Below are 18,105 nucleotides of genomic sequence, written 5' to 3' on the forward strand. Positions count from 1 at the left end.
TTGAGCGACTTGGTAATTTGGTCGTGAGATTGAAGACCTCCAGAAATTGTGCTACCAGTTAAGTCAGTGTCTCTACTTCACAGCTCTTGTTATTTTTTGTATGATTCGTAACCAGTACGATTGACATTTCTTGTTTTATTATGCGTTATCAAGTGGGAACTGTCGCTCTCAAGTGCACCTTTGCAAGGCAATGAGGCTGAACATGGTCGTCTGTGATGCGTATTCTAGTATCCTTTACGACATGAAATCAACGACGGTTCAGGGGCTCGTGTAGTACCCTGTGATTTCACCGAATGGAAAGGAATATGGGAAGCCTAGTACTGCAGGCCGGCAGGCCGATAAGTAACTTTTGTTGGTACAGCTTCAAATAACTGCCGTCAAGTGGCTAATTTAAAGCAGTTAACCTAAGTTAGATTTGTTATGGGTGTAGGCGCAACACTCTGCTCATAGGGTTGCTGAAAATTCTTTGGCAGTCCACACCGGTTCCGCTCTTCTCGAAGATCATCAGGTAGGCGTAGTCCCCGAGTTACCGTCAACTTTATTTTTGGTACAGAGACTTAGGCCTATGGACTTATACCACGTTGATCAGTGCAGTGAGCATTTACTGCGATCATTTACATGTCTACTGCAACATCCATATACCCACCGATGTTGCTAACTGCTGGATCACGTGTCAAGGCACCAAAATCACCACGCATCTTACTTTGAGGCAGTAAATCTACCGGTGTATTCCATGAACGTAGTCCAGGGGTAGTGATTTGGGTGACTGAGCGCAAGAGAATTGTGATATAGTGCTTGCAGCGGGGAAGATTTTGTGGAGCCCTACAGGTACCCGCAGGCCGGAGATAACGCCTTAACTAATGGCGGCAGGGCACTTAATAGCACTTGAGTAAAGATATATATATATATATAATATATACATATATTATATATATATATATATATATATATATATATATGAGATGATGGTCATTGCAAGCAGTTTAGTGATATGGTGGCTGTCGAAACAGATCCGCAAATGCACAGCAACGTCAAGAGCATCCTCTCTTTGGAAGACAACGGAACGGCCTAGTTTTCCGCTCGGAAGAATCCCCATACCGTGTCAACCAATATGAAAGTTACGATAGCCATTTCTAGGACAGATTACGAGGAAAAATAACTGGTAGTGCGAGATTTTGGAAGTTTAATGGGTATTTCGTAATATAGGTGAAGCCAATCAATGCTGCAAAGCCGTGAAGCACTGCACAGCTGTACACACGAAACAGTTGTACGATGAGATCAACTCAGTTCGACACATCAAACTACAAACACATTTCAGCTGGAGCATACGAAATCTGAATAGACAAGAGGTGGGGGATATGGGAACGTGTAGACCGGTTTTCTGCTCGGCTGAGTTACTTCAAAATTTCCGGACGTTATCTAAAACGGGTTGTTTTGACAACCACAACGCACGGGTAACTCATCACAAACGGGATGAACTCCTCCATAATTTGTAAAGGTTGAACATGCTAATTATTTACAATCCAGAACATGAATCTGCGGAATTCCAATGGTTGTGTTTTCAGTGTTTACTTTTGTTAGCGTCCATCTGTGCTCAGACGCCCCTTTATAAAACTGGGTTTGTGTGCAACTCTTTTCGATTAGGCTTGGATTAATTGTTGACAATGGGATTGCACGTTATAGGCTTAGGTTACCCTCGACCTATGAAGTGACCGGCAGGTAGATGTAAAACTTCGTTTAGAAGCAAACATGATTACTAGGTTATTTTCCCCGTGCTTAAGTTGATTCAACTGGATTTTGCGAAAGCATGTGGTCAGTCAAGAACCAGAATCAGATCCAAATGTGTTATTTTTTCTTTTGGTGCCATTGGGGAACGTTCCATTTCATGCTCGTTCGCGTGGGGTCTTTGGAAGAATGGTGTTTCAATGCAAAGTATCAAATGAAAAATGAAATAAGTCGTCTTATAGAACTCAAAATGGTGTGATGGAAAATTTTTGGATGGGGCCAAGTTGGCTCAAACTACTACCCAAACACCGTCTATGGCTAATATTCGCACATCTGTGTACCCAAATTAAACCTTGGGGGAGATTCGCTTTTTCACCGGCTTTAAGATGTGACTGAATTTAATCCGCTAACAGTTTGGGTTCCGAGACTACCGAGCAGCCTGTTCAAACGGACAGCTGGTCATTTTAGCAAGGTACTTTTATGGGCTAGCTAGGCATCACTCTCGTAATGCCTGTTTTGAAGACAACTGGGAGTGCATTTGTACGCGCGTTCGTTTACAGGATGCGCTTATCTACTCACTTAATCTACACAGTTGTGCGTGTTGGGTGCACGATCAAGTTCATCCAAATTACGTGGTTGTGAAATCTGTCCTGTGACAAAGTTCGATTCACAACCCGAAAATTCATCCTACTGTTTGATGGACAACTGTCAACCTGGACGCTGAAACTGTATGAATGTCACCAATCATTCTCCACTTCACCAAAAACAGAAAAAATACAACTGAGGACGTGCAGTTCACGGACGACAGATTGAGAGTCTATCACACAAGTATACACACACACACACACACGAAGCAGTGACTTCACCTGCCCCGAGGCAACTATATTATGGAAATCTCGATCGAGTGCTGAGAGTTCTAAAATACCCAGCAAAATATCGCAGGAAAATTAAAACAGAGAAAGTTATCAATAGTATCGTAGACGTAGAGCTTTGCAGCAGGATTATTATGACAAAACCAAACCAGGTGGTTAAACAACGCGTACAGTACCACCATAGCTTTGTACCAACCTCTCTCCCTCTCACACTATTGTGTGGAAAGTATTCGTAAATAAAAGTTTAGTTCGAGAGAGAACGAAGTCATATGGAAGAAGAGGCTTAGAAAAATTAGGAAAGAAGCCCAAGAGTGACTGGCAAGAGAGCATTGCAATGAGTGGAGAGAAAGAAAATCCAGTCCCAAGTGAACTTCCCTTCAGTCAAGTCCCAAAAGATTCAACTAGATGACAGAACATGTGAACAGCAATCAGTTTGATTGAACTTGGAGGTCGGCGGCTGTGCGAGCCAACAGGGTGGAAAAGATTCCGACGCTAAGACTAACAAATACGAGGGACCCAGTAAATTCACAAGTATGCCAAAGCCAAGGAAGTTACGTTGCTCTCAGCAACGTTACTAAAAAAACTTTCCACTCAGAATAACTGGTGTGTTGAAGTTTCACCGAATGTTGGACGGTCTACTATAAACGTCAGTACAACCGAGATCGACAGCCATGTGTTCCTAGTGGCGAAGCCAAAATCGGTAGGGATTTTATGAATCGGATAGGATTAGCCCACATCGGACCTCATAGGAAAAAGTGAACAGTCACGAGAAGTTTGGTAAAGAATTTTCACTGCTGAGCACATCGCTAAGCATGCAGTTCATGGGAATATGCTCTGCACTACAACTATGTCTAGCAACCCAGACTGGCACATGAAAGCGTGGTAGCTGTCCGCATAGGAGTATGCCACGTACCACATCTTTCTATACCAGACGGATAAGTCCCACTAAAAGTGAAACACAAAGAAGATTGAATTTTTGGGATTGCTCACTTCTTGTTTTTCCAAAAAGTATATCAGTCAGGCTGAGGAGCTCGCCACAACCGCAAATATGATCGTGAGAAGTTGGAAATAATCAGTTGACCACGTACACGTACAGTGTTCCTTCCCTAAAAGAAACTTCTAAGCAGACAAGTTCTTGAAAATGAAACAGCTTTAGGCCTCCAGAATGTTTTAACGATGAGAAGCGTCCTATAAAGCAGTAACCAGAAAGAGGACTTTCCGGCCCGTCCGTGTCTAGGACAGTCATCGAGCACAATGGTGCAATTTCGTCGACTGAAATCTCCTCGTACTTCAACGAAAAACGCAGTCTAGTGCACATTTGCACAGTTCCTTAGTTGCGGATCCTATTTTTTGTTCCGTAGAACAGTTGGAATCGAGTTACCGCCGATGATAGCTTCGTTGTCCTGCACATGACTGAGGAACGACAGGTGGACGGCGACTACCTCGTGAACGAATGTTGCCAGTAAGTGTTTATTGGAAGAATTGTGGACTTCGCTGAAGCAGACCTGGACGAAGTGTGGGCCTCATGCTTCACCTCATGTAGTGAAAAAAACTCAGTAACTTAGTTCAGGAATCTGTACAAGTACATTTTACGGGAAAATCTTTCATTTAAACAGGAACAGTAATGAAAATAGTGAAATAATCTGGCTTCCACTAGTTTGGAACAGTCGCAAAAGTAATGAGTGCTCCACTTGGAAAATTACGGCATTGAAACCCTGTGAAAGACTAATTTTCAGCTCGTTGGAAAGTCCGGTTCAACGCAAATTAATGTGCGGATGCAGAACAGATACTGCAAAACGGGTTTCTATTACTCTCTTTTTTCCACGGAATATGCGATTTCATATGAACAGTTTTTCACAAGGAAAGAGCACTGTGGTTGCGGCAAATTTTTCGGGGTCTCAAGGAATCGATGGAAGGCGCATCGTGATCGTCCTCATGCATACAGTACAAAAAGTGCACATGATCGCTACAGCGTAACCCCCTGTTGATGACATTCTCGTTGGCCGTCAGTAAGACATTGGAAGTGGGTGGTGCATTGTCCCGTAATATGGTCACATTTTTGTTTCTGTCAGTCAACTCACGTTCGTTTGTTCTACAGAAAACTTATCAGTGCGCAGCCTATTGGCGTTTCGGTGGCCGTATTACAACAATGCATCTAGTGTCATTGATGGCGTTGTTGACTTTCACCAGCGGATACATCCAACCACCCACTTTGTGACCCCGGACAAAGGACTCAGCTGGGAAATTTAAAAAAAACTAGAGGTGCATACCCTTTTTCTACTTTGCCAATTGGTAGGACAGACCGATTCTGAGATAATCGCCTGCCGGAACAAGTGGCGTGAGTAGCACCAATCTCAAACTGAAAGCCACTGGCATAGATAAGCGAGGTGTTAGTTCATCCTGACCATCTTAAGTCAAAAAAGACAATTGACCAAGTAAATCGCCGCAATACAAGAAACAAACTATCGTGGTACTGTGTGTAGTAAATGCCTTTTTCACGGGTCCACGCGAATCGGCTAGTATGCCGGCACTGTACAAACCAGATCGACGTGCTCAACGCAACCGATTCACTGAAAAGCCTTAGATAATGCAACTACAAGATAAACGCCAGTCGCTCGGAGAACACGAGGGCACACACAGGGAAGTCTCTATCATTCGTTTAACTGAAAGCGGAATTGCATTCTATAGGAACGAAAAGTGGGGTTATGAACATAGATTGGTTAGATACGGCAATGTCGAATCAAAAGGGTCAACAGATTTCTATTCATTCGCAACCAATTCCACACAGTGCTAGAAATAAGTGGAATCGACGCATCAGCAGAAGCTAAACGGGATATTATGGAGAAAGAATTCGTCACTTTCATCAAGATTGACGAGCATGATTAACACTTGGATCCAGTGACAAGCCAACCAAGCTGGAGAAGTGATTTTCCAGCATTCTAAGGGTCTGAATGCGACCACAACCATGCTGAAAGGGGTTTACTAAATCGAACGAACAACCGCTATTATCACATTTTGCAAAGGTCGGAGCAAATCAAACAGTCATGTATCGGAACGCTTTGATTAAAGAATGGAACTAGTTACGTGAAAGCAATTTGTATGGAACTAATCGATAGAGACGACAGGAGGCTTAGTCAAAATTAGGCCCCGTCATATCTGAATCCTGGAATTCCCTCCGAAAAAAGAGAGGCTCCATACAGAGTGAATTGTATTTGTCTGAATGAAATAGCAGAAATACTCAAGTTTTATAACCGTATGGTTTCCCTTCCAATCTACCGAATGATGAGAACGGGACAAGCACAGCTGAGCGGAAACAAAAAGCGACCGCTGTACTACTTTCACTTGACGAGTAATTTGATTGTAGGTGGAAAAACGTGAGCATCACATCCGATCGTTGGGAGGAACAGTGGACCGGGCTTCTATCGTCCACGAACAACTCGATTCAGAAAACATTTAGAAAGGATACCTACTTATTTTTGTATGTCATAAACATTAGCTGACACAGGATGCGCTGAATCAGGAGTTGAAGGTTTTGCTTGAGCGACGAACGTCAGCAAGCGGCGACACTCAAATTCCAGTCAAGCAACTAAAGTTATGACAATGAAAGAGCAGTACTTAACCAGGTCAGGCAACGTGAATAATATATCACGAATACTGCGTCAGTATCGCCTTCTTTGTTACAACTTCGGGATAGTTTCACAAAAAATGTAACCTTTTAGCGTTTAAAAATAATTTAGCATATTATCTTGGAGGAAACCACTCGTGCGGTTGCTTCGTGGGGTGATTTCACTTAAGAGATTCCAGTAACACACTGTTCACTTGTGAGTTAAATATGTCCACTGGACGTCCGTTTGAAACTTTGGTATCGTCCTTGGCCGTAAAGTACACATTCTAACTGAAAAATTACCTTTCACCCGTAGCTATTACAGGAAGATACTGATAAGCCCATGAAAATACCTTCGCTGCTCTCACAAACAGGGTTCGCGTTGCCCAGAAGCAAGAGTAGTACACAAATCGTTTACTCTACGGGGCTGTTGTGGGAGATGCCAGCTGGACTTATGGTGTTCTCATGCATGAGTCGTATGATATGAGGAAACATCAACTGGTTGAGTGTCTCAGTCACTTAGCTGCCACATTCACATACACGTTAGTGACTTGCGGTCAGTAACGAGCACACATGCGAAGTTGCGGTTCCCGAGGGATTATGGATATCGACAGCCCCTGTTGATATATAGCCACGACACTGTTGCCTAGGTATCTATTTCTCTACAAGCTAGTTATTTTTCGAAGATGTCTGAGGCTTGGGCTTTCGAGCCTCCGAGAAGACACTATCCACATTTTCTAAGTTAGTAGAAAATTACGGTACCGAATATCGGTGGTTTTTTAAACAACGGTAGATACCTTATTTCCCGCGCTTTACAATTCTGAGCTTTCAAACAGTTAGGTCAAACAGATAGGTCCGATGTAACCAAAATCCACTCTCCTGACAGCACCGCTGGTGCGGCGTAAATACAACGATGGTGACAGGAAAAAGCGTGCGAGATCCGGACGCCAATTATAGGAAAGTTCAGAATAACCGTTGGGTCAATATCGACATCGATGTCAGCAAATTCAAAAAGATGGCCGAAAAGGATCTAGTAAATTGCAAGTGAGATAGGGTTATACTATAAAAATACTCACTCTTGCTGGTAAGTTCAGGTCGCATCACCTCGGTCGTACGCCTTAGAAGAAACGTGCTCAGAAGGCTAGAAAGCTTTGGATGCGGACTATTCTCTTCATCCCAACCAGCTCCTGGGTCCTCAGAGGCCTTTCGACGATGAATAAACTCCCGACGGAAGGCTTCCTGACTCTCTGCTAGCCTACCTGGGGCACAGAATTCCGCTAACGACCATAACTCTTCTAAGTTGTTTTGGACTGGTGTCCCAGTGATGATCATACGGCGCCGACAGGGTAACTGTCGCAGAACCTGAGAGGAGACGAATGAGATAAATTTATTTCGTATCCTTTGAAACCAGCGTAGAAGGACTAAAACCATACTTAGAAAACCCTTTAAATAAAAGAAGACCGATTCAGCAACGAACAGAAAAAATGGATACTACTTCACAACTGAATGGGTTGTCATTTATCCATACGAAAGTTCTCAGCATTTACCTCATTATGTTAAGTTAAGCCACTGCAATCGGAATTATTCCTCGAGTAAAAGTGAAAAATCGGTCTAATCTCAGATGCTGAAGGTTATGCTCGCCTGTCAAAACCAGGTGAACAGCCCCATGTCTGGTTTAACTGACGAACAGATTACCGTCACCTTTCAACATCTGTAACATTTGGTCTATCATACGATGCTTTACACACACAGGTAGTTCAGAAACATGGGTACAAAGAGCGGTGTCCTAATGGCAACGTTTCATCCAAATGGGGAGCAACATTTCTAGCCGAATAAGCTGGTCGTTCCAATCGGCGTAAGACAACGAAAAACGATGAACAACCAAATAACAAAAGCAGTTTAAAGAAGACACATAAGATAGCGAAGTAATGAGTGTAAATGGCTTTGAAAAAAGAACAGGGAAACCTACAGAAACCCCAGCAGTGTAGACTCAGAGGCAAGTGACTAAAATCGCGTTCCAATACCAGCCAGGAAGAACGGGATCTTACCAAAGAAGTGTGAATGCCAGAATTTTTGAGCCTGTGTCCCTCATCACAGACAACCATATCGAGATTCGGAATGGACTGGACTTCACATGAGTGTTGCAGAAGCATTTCATAGGACATGATGATGACCGACGGAGGGTGTTGTTGTGCCAGATAATTCTGAAAAGAAGGGTTCATAGATAGGTGAGCCGAACGTGAAACGGACAACCTCCATTGACACTGTATTAAGTGAAGCAGTTCGTGAGGAACAGAGGTCTGTTCGTAAAAAAAACACGATTATTAGCCCATGCGGATAGCCCCTCTGTTCAAGCTCGGTCAATCTAAATAGTCCACACCAACATTAAGCGAGCATCAACAATGCAGGTCTTGGGTCTGGACTGTCATAGGGCCTGAAAGTCGGACCTGAAATGCGAGACAGACGCCCATAGACGTAGATTCGGGTGTCAGAATCGTTTGGCATGCTCCTGTATCCTTGTCCTGTGAATGTCAGAGTGTCCTCTTTTCCCAGAGATAGAGCTTGGACTCGGACAGGACGGAAAGGCTTGTCGTTGTCTCATTATGAGAAAATTAACCCCCCACCTCCCGACTAGATATCGAACAGTGAAAATGCTAAAGCAAACAAGGTTTGTTGTTCGAAAACCTTGGTATTAGGTCGATGCAAAAGAAAAGCAAGGCGAGAAAGTAGCGTGCCAATGGATAGGTAATTGCAGCTACGAACAATGTAAGATAAACGACAATTTCGGTGAGTGGTACAAACAAAAACCACTAACGATTGTTTGACTCAACCGATCAGTCGGCCTGTGATAACCTCCCCCGGACCCCACCTATGAAGTAGCTGCAGTCATCAATCAGGGACAGCAACATCAGTGTTGACGCCGATGCCACATTAAAAAAATAAATCGTTCAACGGTAACACCCTTTCGGTGCCTAGCTGCAATGCCACACGAAGGAAGCACGAGGGCTGGGATACTGCCAGGTTGCCCAAGCCTAGACACGGAAAGTCGAGAGGCAGAGGTCGGGTTCGAACAACGGACCTTCCGGTCAGTAAATTCGCGCTCTAACCACTTGGACCTGGTGTTAGCTTACCGCAAGAATTCTGAGGTGCCTACATCCCAAAGCGATCAGTCAGACAATCTGGAATTAAATTGACAACAAGAATGTCACTGATACCGACCGGTCGCCGTTTCGTGCGATGTTTCCAGTCAAGTGCACGAGGGGTCGCGAAGACCCGTCCTCGAAGGCGTACAACACCAACAACAAACAAACTTTTCACAATCTCTTTCACACCCTCTTAACAAGTCAAACGTTGTCCACCTCGCGGTTTGCGCCATTCGGAGTGATACGGAGAACAACGATCGTATCGGTGGGCGGTGTTTCAGCATGCGTAGAACATAGCCGAGCGATCGTAGTCGAAGTTGCCCGATGTTTCCGCGGGTGAAGTACCTCTGCACAGCAAAATATCCGTTCTCTAATCACCTTGTTGCTAACCGTTGACGCCATCCACGAACAACGCTCCTGAGGCATCGCTGGTCAAAAGCCTGAAGACGCTCACATCACCTGTATGCAGAGGCCACGCCTCGCAGCCATACAACACATCCCTTACTGTAGCCCGGTACATGCGACCCTTGAGACCCAGTGGTATGCCGTCTTGACGCCACAAGACCCAAATTAGAGAATGTGATGCTGGTCCTTGAGATTAGTGCATTGACTTCATCAGACACACTGCTATCAGAGCTGATAGACATACCGAGGTACGTGGAATTCTCAACGACTTCCAGTGATTCTCTTTGAACTGTAAGCGGTGTGCTAAGAGACTGCAGGTCCTGAAGCTGAAATTCGCACTTTGAACTAGAAAGGCGCATGTTAGGAAATGGTATAATGGTGAGCAGTTCACTCAGCTGGGTTTGTGCTTCGCCATCGTCTTCCAAAATGGGGACGATATCATCTGCATACTTTAGACCCACAAGGTTCTCACCACCTGCGGTGATTCGTTTAAACCAAGCCATCATAAGCAATTCCTTTGATGGTCCCAAATCTGAGCCCACAACAAACCATATCATCAACGGTATTAATTTCCGTCCCCTCGTTCGATCAGCCACTCCACTGAGTTCTGATTCCAGCTTTTGTGTTAATGAGTACCGCTCCCATTTTGCCTATTTTCAAGTCAAAGCTGGTCAGCCTGGGGAAGAAGCCTGATTTGATTGTAAGTTGTCGGGTAACCATGATCTTCAATTATTCATACCAAGTGTGCTGTGCACACCGCATGCAGTGCAATTCTGTAAGCTGTTTATAGAATTTGCAAGCCCATGTTGAGTAGTGGTACGATGATGTAGGATTTCGAGGAGCAGCTGAGGTCGTTTCAATCCTATTGTTTGACGGAATTATAGATTGCTTTAGGTTACAAGTGCCTCATCTAACTATACTGCACAATCGCAAAACCCCGTCGCCTAACCGCATTCATTCGAATCCGAAGCAGACGACTGCATGTGCGGGTTTGTATTGACACAACCCTAACAGGACGCGTGATAATGATGAGGTAGACGAATGTAGAAGTCCGAATATTGACTGTATCATTGTCAAGGCCAGTTTTAACATCTGAGACGAGACAACTATGTGCCAGATGAATCACCACTTTTCAATACTGATGTACACAGAAACGGTAGAGGTGGCACGTAGAGGTGGTACACGTTTCTTCATCCAAACATATGAACATGTAGTTTTGGATAGTCGATACAGGCGTCAAGATGACCTAATCTCCATCGTACACAGGCAGCTCTATATAGTGTACACGTAGTTTGTGCTCGGGTTGAAAAAACATGGGTAAACCACCAAAAAAGTGAAGTGAGCTTGTGGAAACATTCTAGTGACCATTTTTACGCTCAGTCTTGCACCTGCAGGAACACCTGCGTTATCGTTTGTCTAAAACGGTTTTCGTACGCGGGTCATCCATGCGTTTCAAGGCAAAGAAAATCAAATAATTAAAGTCAGTGTTTATCAAGATGGCCTTTATACAGGAGAAGGGAATAACAGAAGAGTATGACGACAACTTAAAGTCATTCATGGAGGGTTTAACGCTTAAGTGACCTGTATGTACACCGCAGATTCAATGTCACTGTGGGACTCGAAAAAGAGGAGCGGGTCTTTCCACAGGACCAAAGGGCCTGTTCGTTTGCACCCCGAACAGACTGCAACCCAAATTTACGACTGGTAGCAAGGATCGGGGTGAAATCAATTAAGCTACTACTTGGACTACGACTTAAAACGTTGTGGAACACACAATCTGGAATCGTTAGAGCTGATGGAGACAGAAGCCAACTACATCTCAGGATCATCCTAAATGCCCATAAAAGGGTAATTGACTAAGTATTCTCCACGAATAAGCTGGCTTGCAATAATTAGATATCCAAAAGTGGACGGAGATCGAACTGAACACTATTAGTGGAAAACGGTGGAAGAGAAAATCGCAGTTTGCAAAAATGCGCGTTTAAAAGATGGAATACCTTGATTGTGGCCGTCTGTCCAACACAGTAAAATGGGAGACGTTCGCGGCCAAGCCACTTAGAGAATTCTTTGGCCCAGTTCTGAGGATAGAAATAATACACCGGTTGATTTGTTGGCTTGTAAACTGACACTTACAAAAAAGATATTTATGGCGATAGAGAACAGTGGCAAATTGGGTATAACTGGAGAGGTAGGGCAGGAATGTGATGTGAAGCTAAGGTGTTTCCATGGGTGTCCCGACTGAGGCCTATGGCCGAAACGACCAAAATCATGTGGACAAATTTCGGCTTCTATGGCAATACATCGAGTCAATGTACGCATATCGCCGGCACAATTTGGAAAAAAAGCACAATTAAACTAAAAGCGAGGTGAAATTGCAGTCATTCCAATCACAACTGCCGATGTACCTGTAAACGTCTCGTGGTTAGCACAGTTAATTACGTAGAGACTGCGTACTTTACCCGCAAGCGCAAGCATGGAGCGGCTACGATGCCACAAACGTAGTTAGAAGAAAGGGTGCGATTCTCCATGCCTTGTTGCGCACACAAAAGAACGGAAAGAAGGCCACCAATGTGGCTTTCGAATACAAACCTACGTACAGTTCAGAAGAACTTTGGTGTCCCATATATTATCACAGATAGTAAAGTGAAAAGTTACTGGCTCACCTGGATAAGTGTACTTGGAGTGACAATGAGACAACGACGAACGACTGGACGTCCGCCATATGGTCCTTGTTTCAACAGTAGCCACAACAGTGCGATGGTTTGGACAGTCTTACCGAGGCCCATTTCATCCCTGAAACAGAAGTTGGGACGGCTAGTGAGGAAAAATCGAAGGCATCCATGCGTCCTGGTGTTTTGTTCTCGCTTCAATTCTACATCCCATAATACTGTGATAACTAAGACTGTTTTGCCAATATGTTCAAAGATTAAAAAAATTTCCAGAAAAAGGCATCATTTGGTAGTTTACAAGAAAACGATAAAACCACGATTCTAAGTACAGGAGCATCTACAGTGTGTATCTGGCTGAAAGCTCACCCATTTTCGTCCAATCGTCATCATGATGGATGGCTCATACACCGACCAAAACAACACTCATCCACTTTGGAACGTCTATGGAAAGTTCGTATGCTTTCTTTGCTTCTCATTTGAAAATTATTGGGAGCCTACGGTTCCAAACCAACCGCGGACGTCGTCATGACAGATAATTTACACTATCGACACGTAGGAACCTTAAGTGGTCAGCACTCTGGGTCACATGGCTGGCCCACCGGTCTTCAGGCATCAAGAATAGATTGGTGAATCAATGAAACTCGGGTACCGTAACGCTCGTTCTGCTTGTTTCGTCACAGGGCTCTACTGACAGAAGCATGTCTTTTCGTGGAATTTCGCATTTGCGTAACATAGAACGCAACTAAACGGCGGTCCGAGAAATTAATAACAATACACTCGGCGAACGAAGTGACTAAACAATGAAACGGAGAAAAGGCGACACATACAACACAACATAAGGCAGCAACACTTACGCTAAGATGCATCCGTAAATAGGACCGTTTTCAACCGGTTCGTATGTGTCGGACAGTACGCTCGATAGGGAATTAGAAGGTAGGGCTTTACTCGAAAAGCCCATTATGCATTGATACAAGAAGACGAGGCCCTCCTTTTGGTGCGGCCGGAGGCGGCTGGTGAATCGTGGATCAAGAGCGACGTCCATAATAGGCAATCCATCTGGGTTTTGAGTCCACTGGATAAGAAGAATACATCACAAACGCTAACGAAGACTAGACATAGATCAAATAAAGAAACATGTCAGCATTTGGGAAGCCAGACGTGCCATACAATGTTTAGAGTATTGCCCGTTAAATCGATTAGAGGAAAACCCACCTCGTTTCCGGTTTATTTAGAGGAAAATCAAGTTATCCAGAACCTTGCACCCACATTAAGGCGATGATGAACAAGTGGCCGTTTACAAGGGACGGAACAATGATTACTATGAACAAAATTATTCCTGTCCATTCATTCGTCGGACTTGAGACCAAGGATAAGTCTTGTGAAATAGACATCATTATTCCGTTTTCCACATAAAGAAACCTGTCCGTACAGTCTATTTTAAAAAAAAACTGGGTCCCAGTTGTCAAACACCTAGTGACGCAGTCCACTAAGCTGTTTGCGCAAAAAGTGAGCGGAAAAAGACCCATAAAACCCAAACAAGGAATGATTACTGTCAGATGCATATTATTACACCTAGCAACCACCTAGAATGGGATCGAATCGATACTTAATTCGTTAGCATGATTATATGCTACATGATTATATGTACAGAAACTCACCACACAATCAGCTGGAGGTCGTGGCATCAGCAGTGCGCCAGGGTGGTGAACAGTAGTGTTCTCTGTAAGCTAAATAGTAAAAATGAAAATAACACGATGAATGCCCTAAAAGTAAACATAAAGATTGCTCCAAGGATTTCAGTACAACATGCAACTGTCCATCATACCAAGAAAGTAAGTCAACGAGGAACGCGGTGGAATAAAACAACAGTCCATCCGAAGCGGACGGCGCAGTAGACAGATAGTTGGGTAGGTTCAAACAAATCAGCGTGATGTGACATGAGAATCTAAACACAGATCACGGATTACGCGCGCACATTCATTTGAACGTTGCAGAGTTCACATGAGCGAGCATGTGTTCTTTGCGTAATACTAAATTTTCGGTACGTATGCTGTGTGTATCATGCTATTTCACGTATGAAAGCAGTAGCATTTTGTTGTAAATTCGACCAAAAGCTACAGCAATCGGATATTGTTATGATGTACGTTGCAAGCCCATAAGACTTCCGAATGATAAGGTTGATGGAAGAGGATGAAAGGGAAAGAATATGACGAGCGAAAATGTCCTGCACATACAGCATTTGCGTACTGTGGATCGTAGTCTGACCAAACTTTGCACGTCTACAGTAAGCCTCAAAAACAAGCTATTTGGACTTTTCACCGAGTAGGAGGCTACCCTTCTAAAGGGAAAACGCTGGCACGCAATTGTGACATTGTACAGATTTGGTCGTCCCACTGAACTGGACTGATAAATTCATGTGAGGTTCAGGTTACTGAGGACCTGATAATGACATTATATGAATGCCTTCAAATGCCTTCTACCGGCTTAGCCCTTCCTGAGGACTGATGGAGAGTAAACCCCCAAATACCCATCAACCATAATTCCTAATTGAACACCAATTTGAACGGAACTGGAGTAATCAGTGGCAAATCCACTCGGTGTTAACGGGAGATGCAACTGGAAAATTCGGTTGATATTCACTTGCGGATCCCTTTTATGTCAGGCTACGCTGAAAATGCATGTATGATCATTTATTTTCGGCAATATCTTCTAGGGTTTCTGATCTTGAGCGTGTTATTCGACCTCTAGCATGTCGAAACGTACTGCCTTAGCGTTTATTCTCTGCTTGTCGATTACTCAATTAGGCCAGCTAGCAGTAATAAGGACCAAAATTTCAGTATATATCACGCGTGGCAAACATCTACATGCCCAATGGATCTAATCATTGAACGCGTTTTGCTCCGACGATCTCTTGTAACGCTGCATACGTGTAATATCCAGAGGTCAGTCATTTGGTGAACACCAGTATCGCACACACATAAAAGTTATCATAGTCGTTCTGCTGTAACACCCTTTTGGTGCCTAGCTGCTATTCCATCCGGAGTACCCAGTCTGAAATGCCGCGGGTTCGCCAAGGCCTAGATAAGAGCAATTGAAATGTCGAAGTTGGGTTCGAACCACAGACCTTCATGTCAGTTACTTTGCGCCAGAAGCAGTGAGCGATCCCGAACCTACAAACACTACAACATCAGATGCTGTGTCGGTATCTTTCCAGCACGACCTTGGAAATCAAACGGAGCCCAACAAGGTTTAACTTGGTAATGGCAATTTTCAAAGAAAGACACGGGTGACAGTTCATTAGGACAATAGAGGAGACAGAACCACTCGCACCCTCACCTTAAGGACGAAAAATCAGCGAGTTGTTATCGCAACACCAAAGTTCTCCAGTTGGAAGACCAGGAAGATTGGTCAAACTGGCTTGGTGTCATATTCACAGTCCAGTGTGATACCTATGGTTGAATTCAGCAGTCACTCAGAGAAAGGTGAAATAAACCGACAAAGGCTTAAGGTGCATAAACACACTGAGGTGGACTGATACAAACTAAGGAAGAACCCACATGAAAGCAGTTACCAAGCCAATGGGTTGGTTCAAGTCCTGTGATCTGAGAACAAAACACTAAGAAGGGGCTGCAAAGCGCACCGATAAGCCGTAAAACTGAAGGGAAGAGTTAAGGGTGGGAGTTCCGAATCAAATGTTGCATAAATATAACGGACTACTCGATTTTCGTTTGTCCCCAGATAGGCGTTATCTCTTCAATAATCGAACATTCACTGTGTAAAATATACGCTCTATGGTTGATTCGCATAAAGCGACAAACCGAACCGGAAGGTTCCATGCCCTCAGTGGGCGCTGAATTAGTTGCTTAACGGATAATGTACGTAGAGTAGCTGCCGCACTGGATTCTGTCGGAAAATATACTTACAGAACTCATGTCCGATCTACACAGGAGTGTCCGGGAAGGCAAGGTTGGGGCATCAAAATCATGTTTATTCGGATCTGGAAAGTGCAAAGCTAAGCAAATGTGAGTCGACAAGTGTACTTTCTACAGCAATCCCTACCGCCCCAGGGATGGGTGCAGACGAAGAGGTATCTGAAAATGAAGTGATACGTGAGAAACCAACTCACCCTCGCATGTAACAACTCCCCGTTTGTCAACGGACTTTCCCGTTCTCTCAGAATAGATCCCTGGAGGAATGAAATTAAGCAACTCGGCTTCATAAGACCCTATTTTGATCAGGGAACCTTCCTCTAAGGCATTCAGATAAATCCACTTGTGACCAGACGTAGAGGCGATCCTGTGAAGACGATTTGTTTCACTCTGAATGTATGAAAAACTCACGTTTTACCGCGATCATTAGTTAGCGTGATCGTTCTGCCGCTTATAATTGCAAAACCTGCGGAAGTAGGTGGCATTGAAATAAAGGCTCCTCACTGGCGTACCGTCGTATTCCCATTTTTTGTGCTTTGGTAAGTTCGAAGTATGGTAGATGAATAACTTACCTTTTTTGTGGAAGCTTTTGCATAAACAACCTCAACATAAGTCGGCGTAGGGTTAGAATAAACGGGCGTGTTTTCGGAGTGGGTCTGGGTCACAGTTCTAGCGACAGAAGCGCTGTCGCCTTCATGACTAGGAAGTACATCGGTCCGGCCTTGTTTTGTCGCGGGTTGTAATCCAAGAACGCGACTAGGATCATTAGTTAGCGTGATCGTTCTGCCGCTTATAATTGCAAAACCTGCGGAAGTAGGTGGCATTGAAATAAAGGCTCCTCACTGGCGTACCGTCGTATTCCCATTTTTTGTGCTTTGGTAAGTTCGAAGTATGGTAGATGAATAACTTACCTTTTTTGTGGAAGCTTTTGCATAAACAACCTCAACATAAGTCGGCGTAGGGTTAGAATAAACGGGCGTGTTTTCGGAGTGGGTCTGGGTCACAGTTCTAGCGACAGAAGCGCTGTCGCCTTCATGACTAGGAAGTACATCGGTCCGGCCTTGTTTTGTCGCGGGTTGTAATCCAAGAACGCGTCTAGGAGCAGCAGAACGCCTCATCGCTTCAGTAGGATAGAAGCACCTCCGGAAACAGAGCACTACAACGGAGAGGGGGGATTACTACCTAAGATAAGTTAGCCTCCATGCTTCTTCCGCCGCGCAGCGAAATATAGTCACCATCACTTCCTTCTATTTTCTGACCGGTCCTTCAACCTGCCGTCTATTCCTAACTACGTAAGTATACAGTCATCCTGCCTGTGAGGCCCTCTCAAAGAGAACTTCCTCACAGACATCGGTCATTTAATTTCCTTATTCACTCTACCGAGGCAAACTGAAATCCTCTATAAAGACCATGTCCGGTTAAAAACCAGTCAGTCATATAGGATTGCCGCCCTCAGTGTATAACTTATCACTATCACGTTTCAATGACTTCGGTTCACTTTAAGAATGGCTGTTTCGTGCGTATTTTCACTTTTCATTAGGTCCAGGACATTTATCACGCATATTCCGTATTTCCGGAGTGGCATCCGTATCATCTTGTAGCTCGTATTAAACTTCCAACGAACGTTTACTTGGGGATAAGAATATTACCTTTCGATTTTTGATTTTTTCACCTATGAGCAGCTCACTGAATGAAATTAACACTTTATGCTGGCTTATGTGCACTGCATTGTTTTCAGGTGTTTGTTTCTGTTACAAT

The 18,105-nt window shown here is 44.0% G+C and overlaps 1 protein-coding gene across 1 annotated transcript in view; it reads right to left on the minus strand.

Moving 5' to 3' along the window:
* Positions 1-17,504, minus strand: part of T265_09161 (hypothetical protein) — a gene marked incomplete at both ends in the record, with an annotated part of 31,488 nt that extends 13,984 nt beyond the window's left edge. Inside the window, 10 exons of the mRNA XM_009175167.1 lie at positions 7,278-7,563; positions 8,250-8,405; positions 11,747-11,827; positions 12,413-12,542; positions 13,273-13,490; positions 14,077-14,145; positions 16,342-16,415; positions 16,459-16,509; positions 16,545-16,737; positions 17,259-17,504. Coding sequence (XP_009173431.1) covers positions 7,278-7,563; positions 8,250-8,405; positions 11,747-11,827; positions 12,413-12,542; positions 13,273-13,490; positions 14,077-14,145; positions 16,342-16,415; positions 16,459-16,509; positions 16,545-16,737; positions 17,259-17,465 — 1,465 coding nt within the window. The remainder of the gene's footprint in view (positions 1-7,277; positions 7,564-8,249; positions 8,406-11,746; positions 11,828-12,412; positions 12,543-13,272; positions 13,491-14,076; positions 14,146-16,341; positions 16,416-16,458; positions 16,510-16,544; positions 16,738-17,258) is intronic.
* Positions 17,505-18,105: the final 601 nt, after the last annotated feature.

This window comes from Opisthorchis viverrini (genome assembly GCF_000715545.1).
Source record: "Opisthorchis viverrini unplaced genomic scaffold opera_v5_262, whole genome shotgun sequence".
In the NCBI taxonomy this organism is placed as follows: Eukaryota; Metazoa; Platyhelminthes; class Trematoda; order Opisthorchiida; family Opisthorchiidae; genus Opisthorchis; species Opisthorchis viverrini.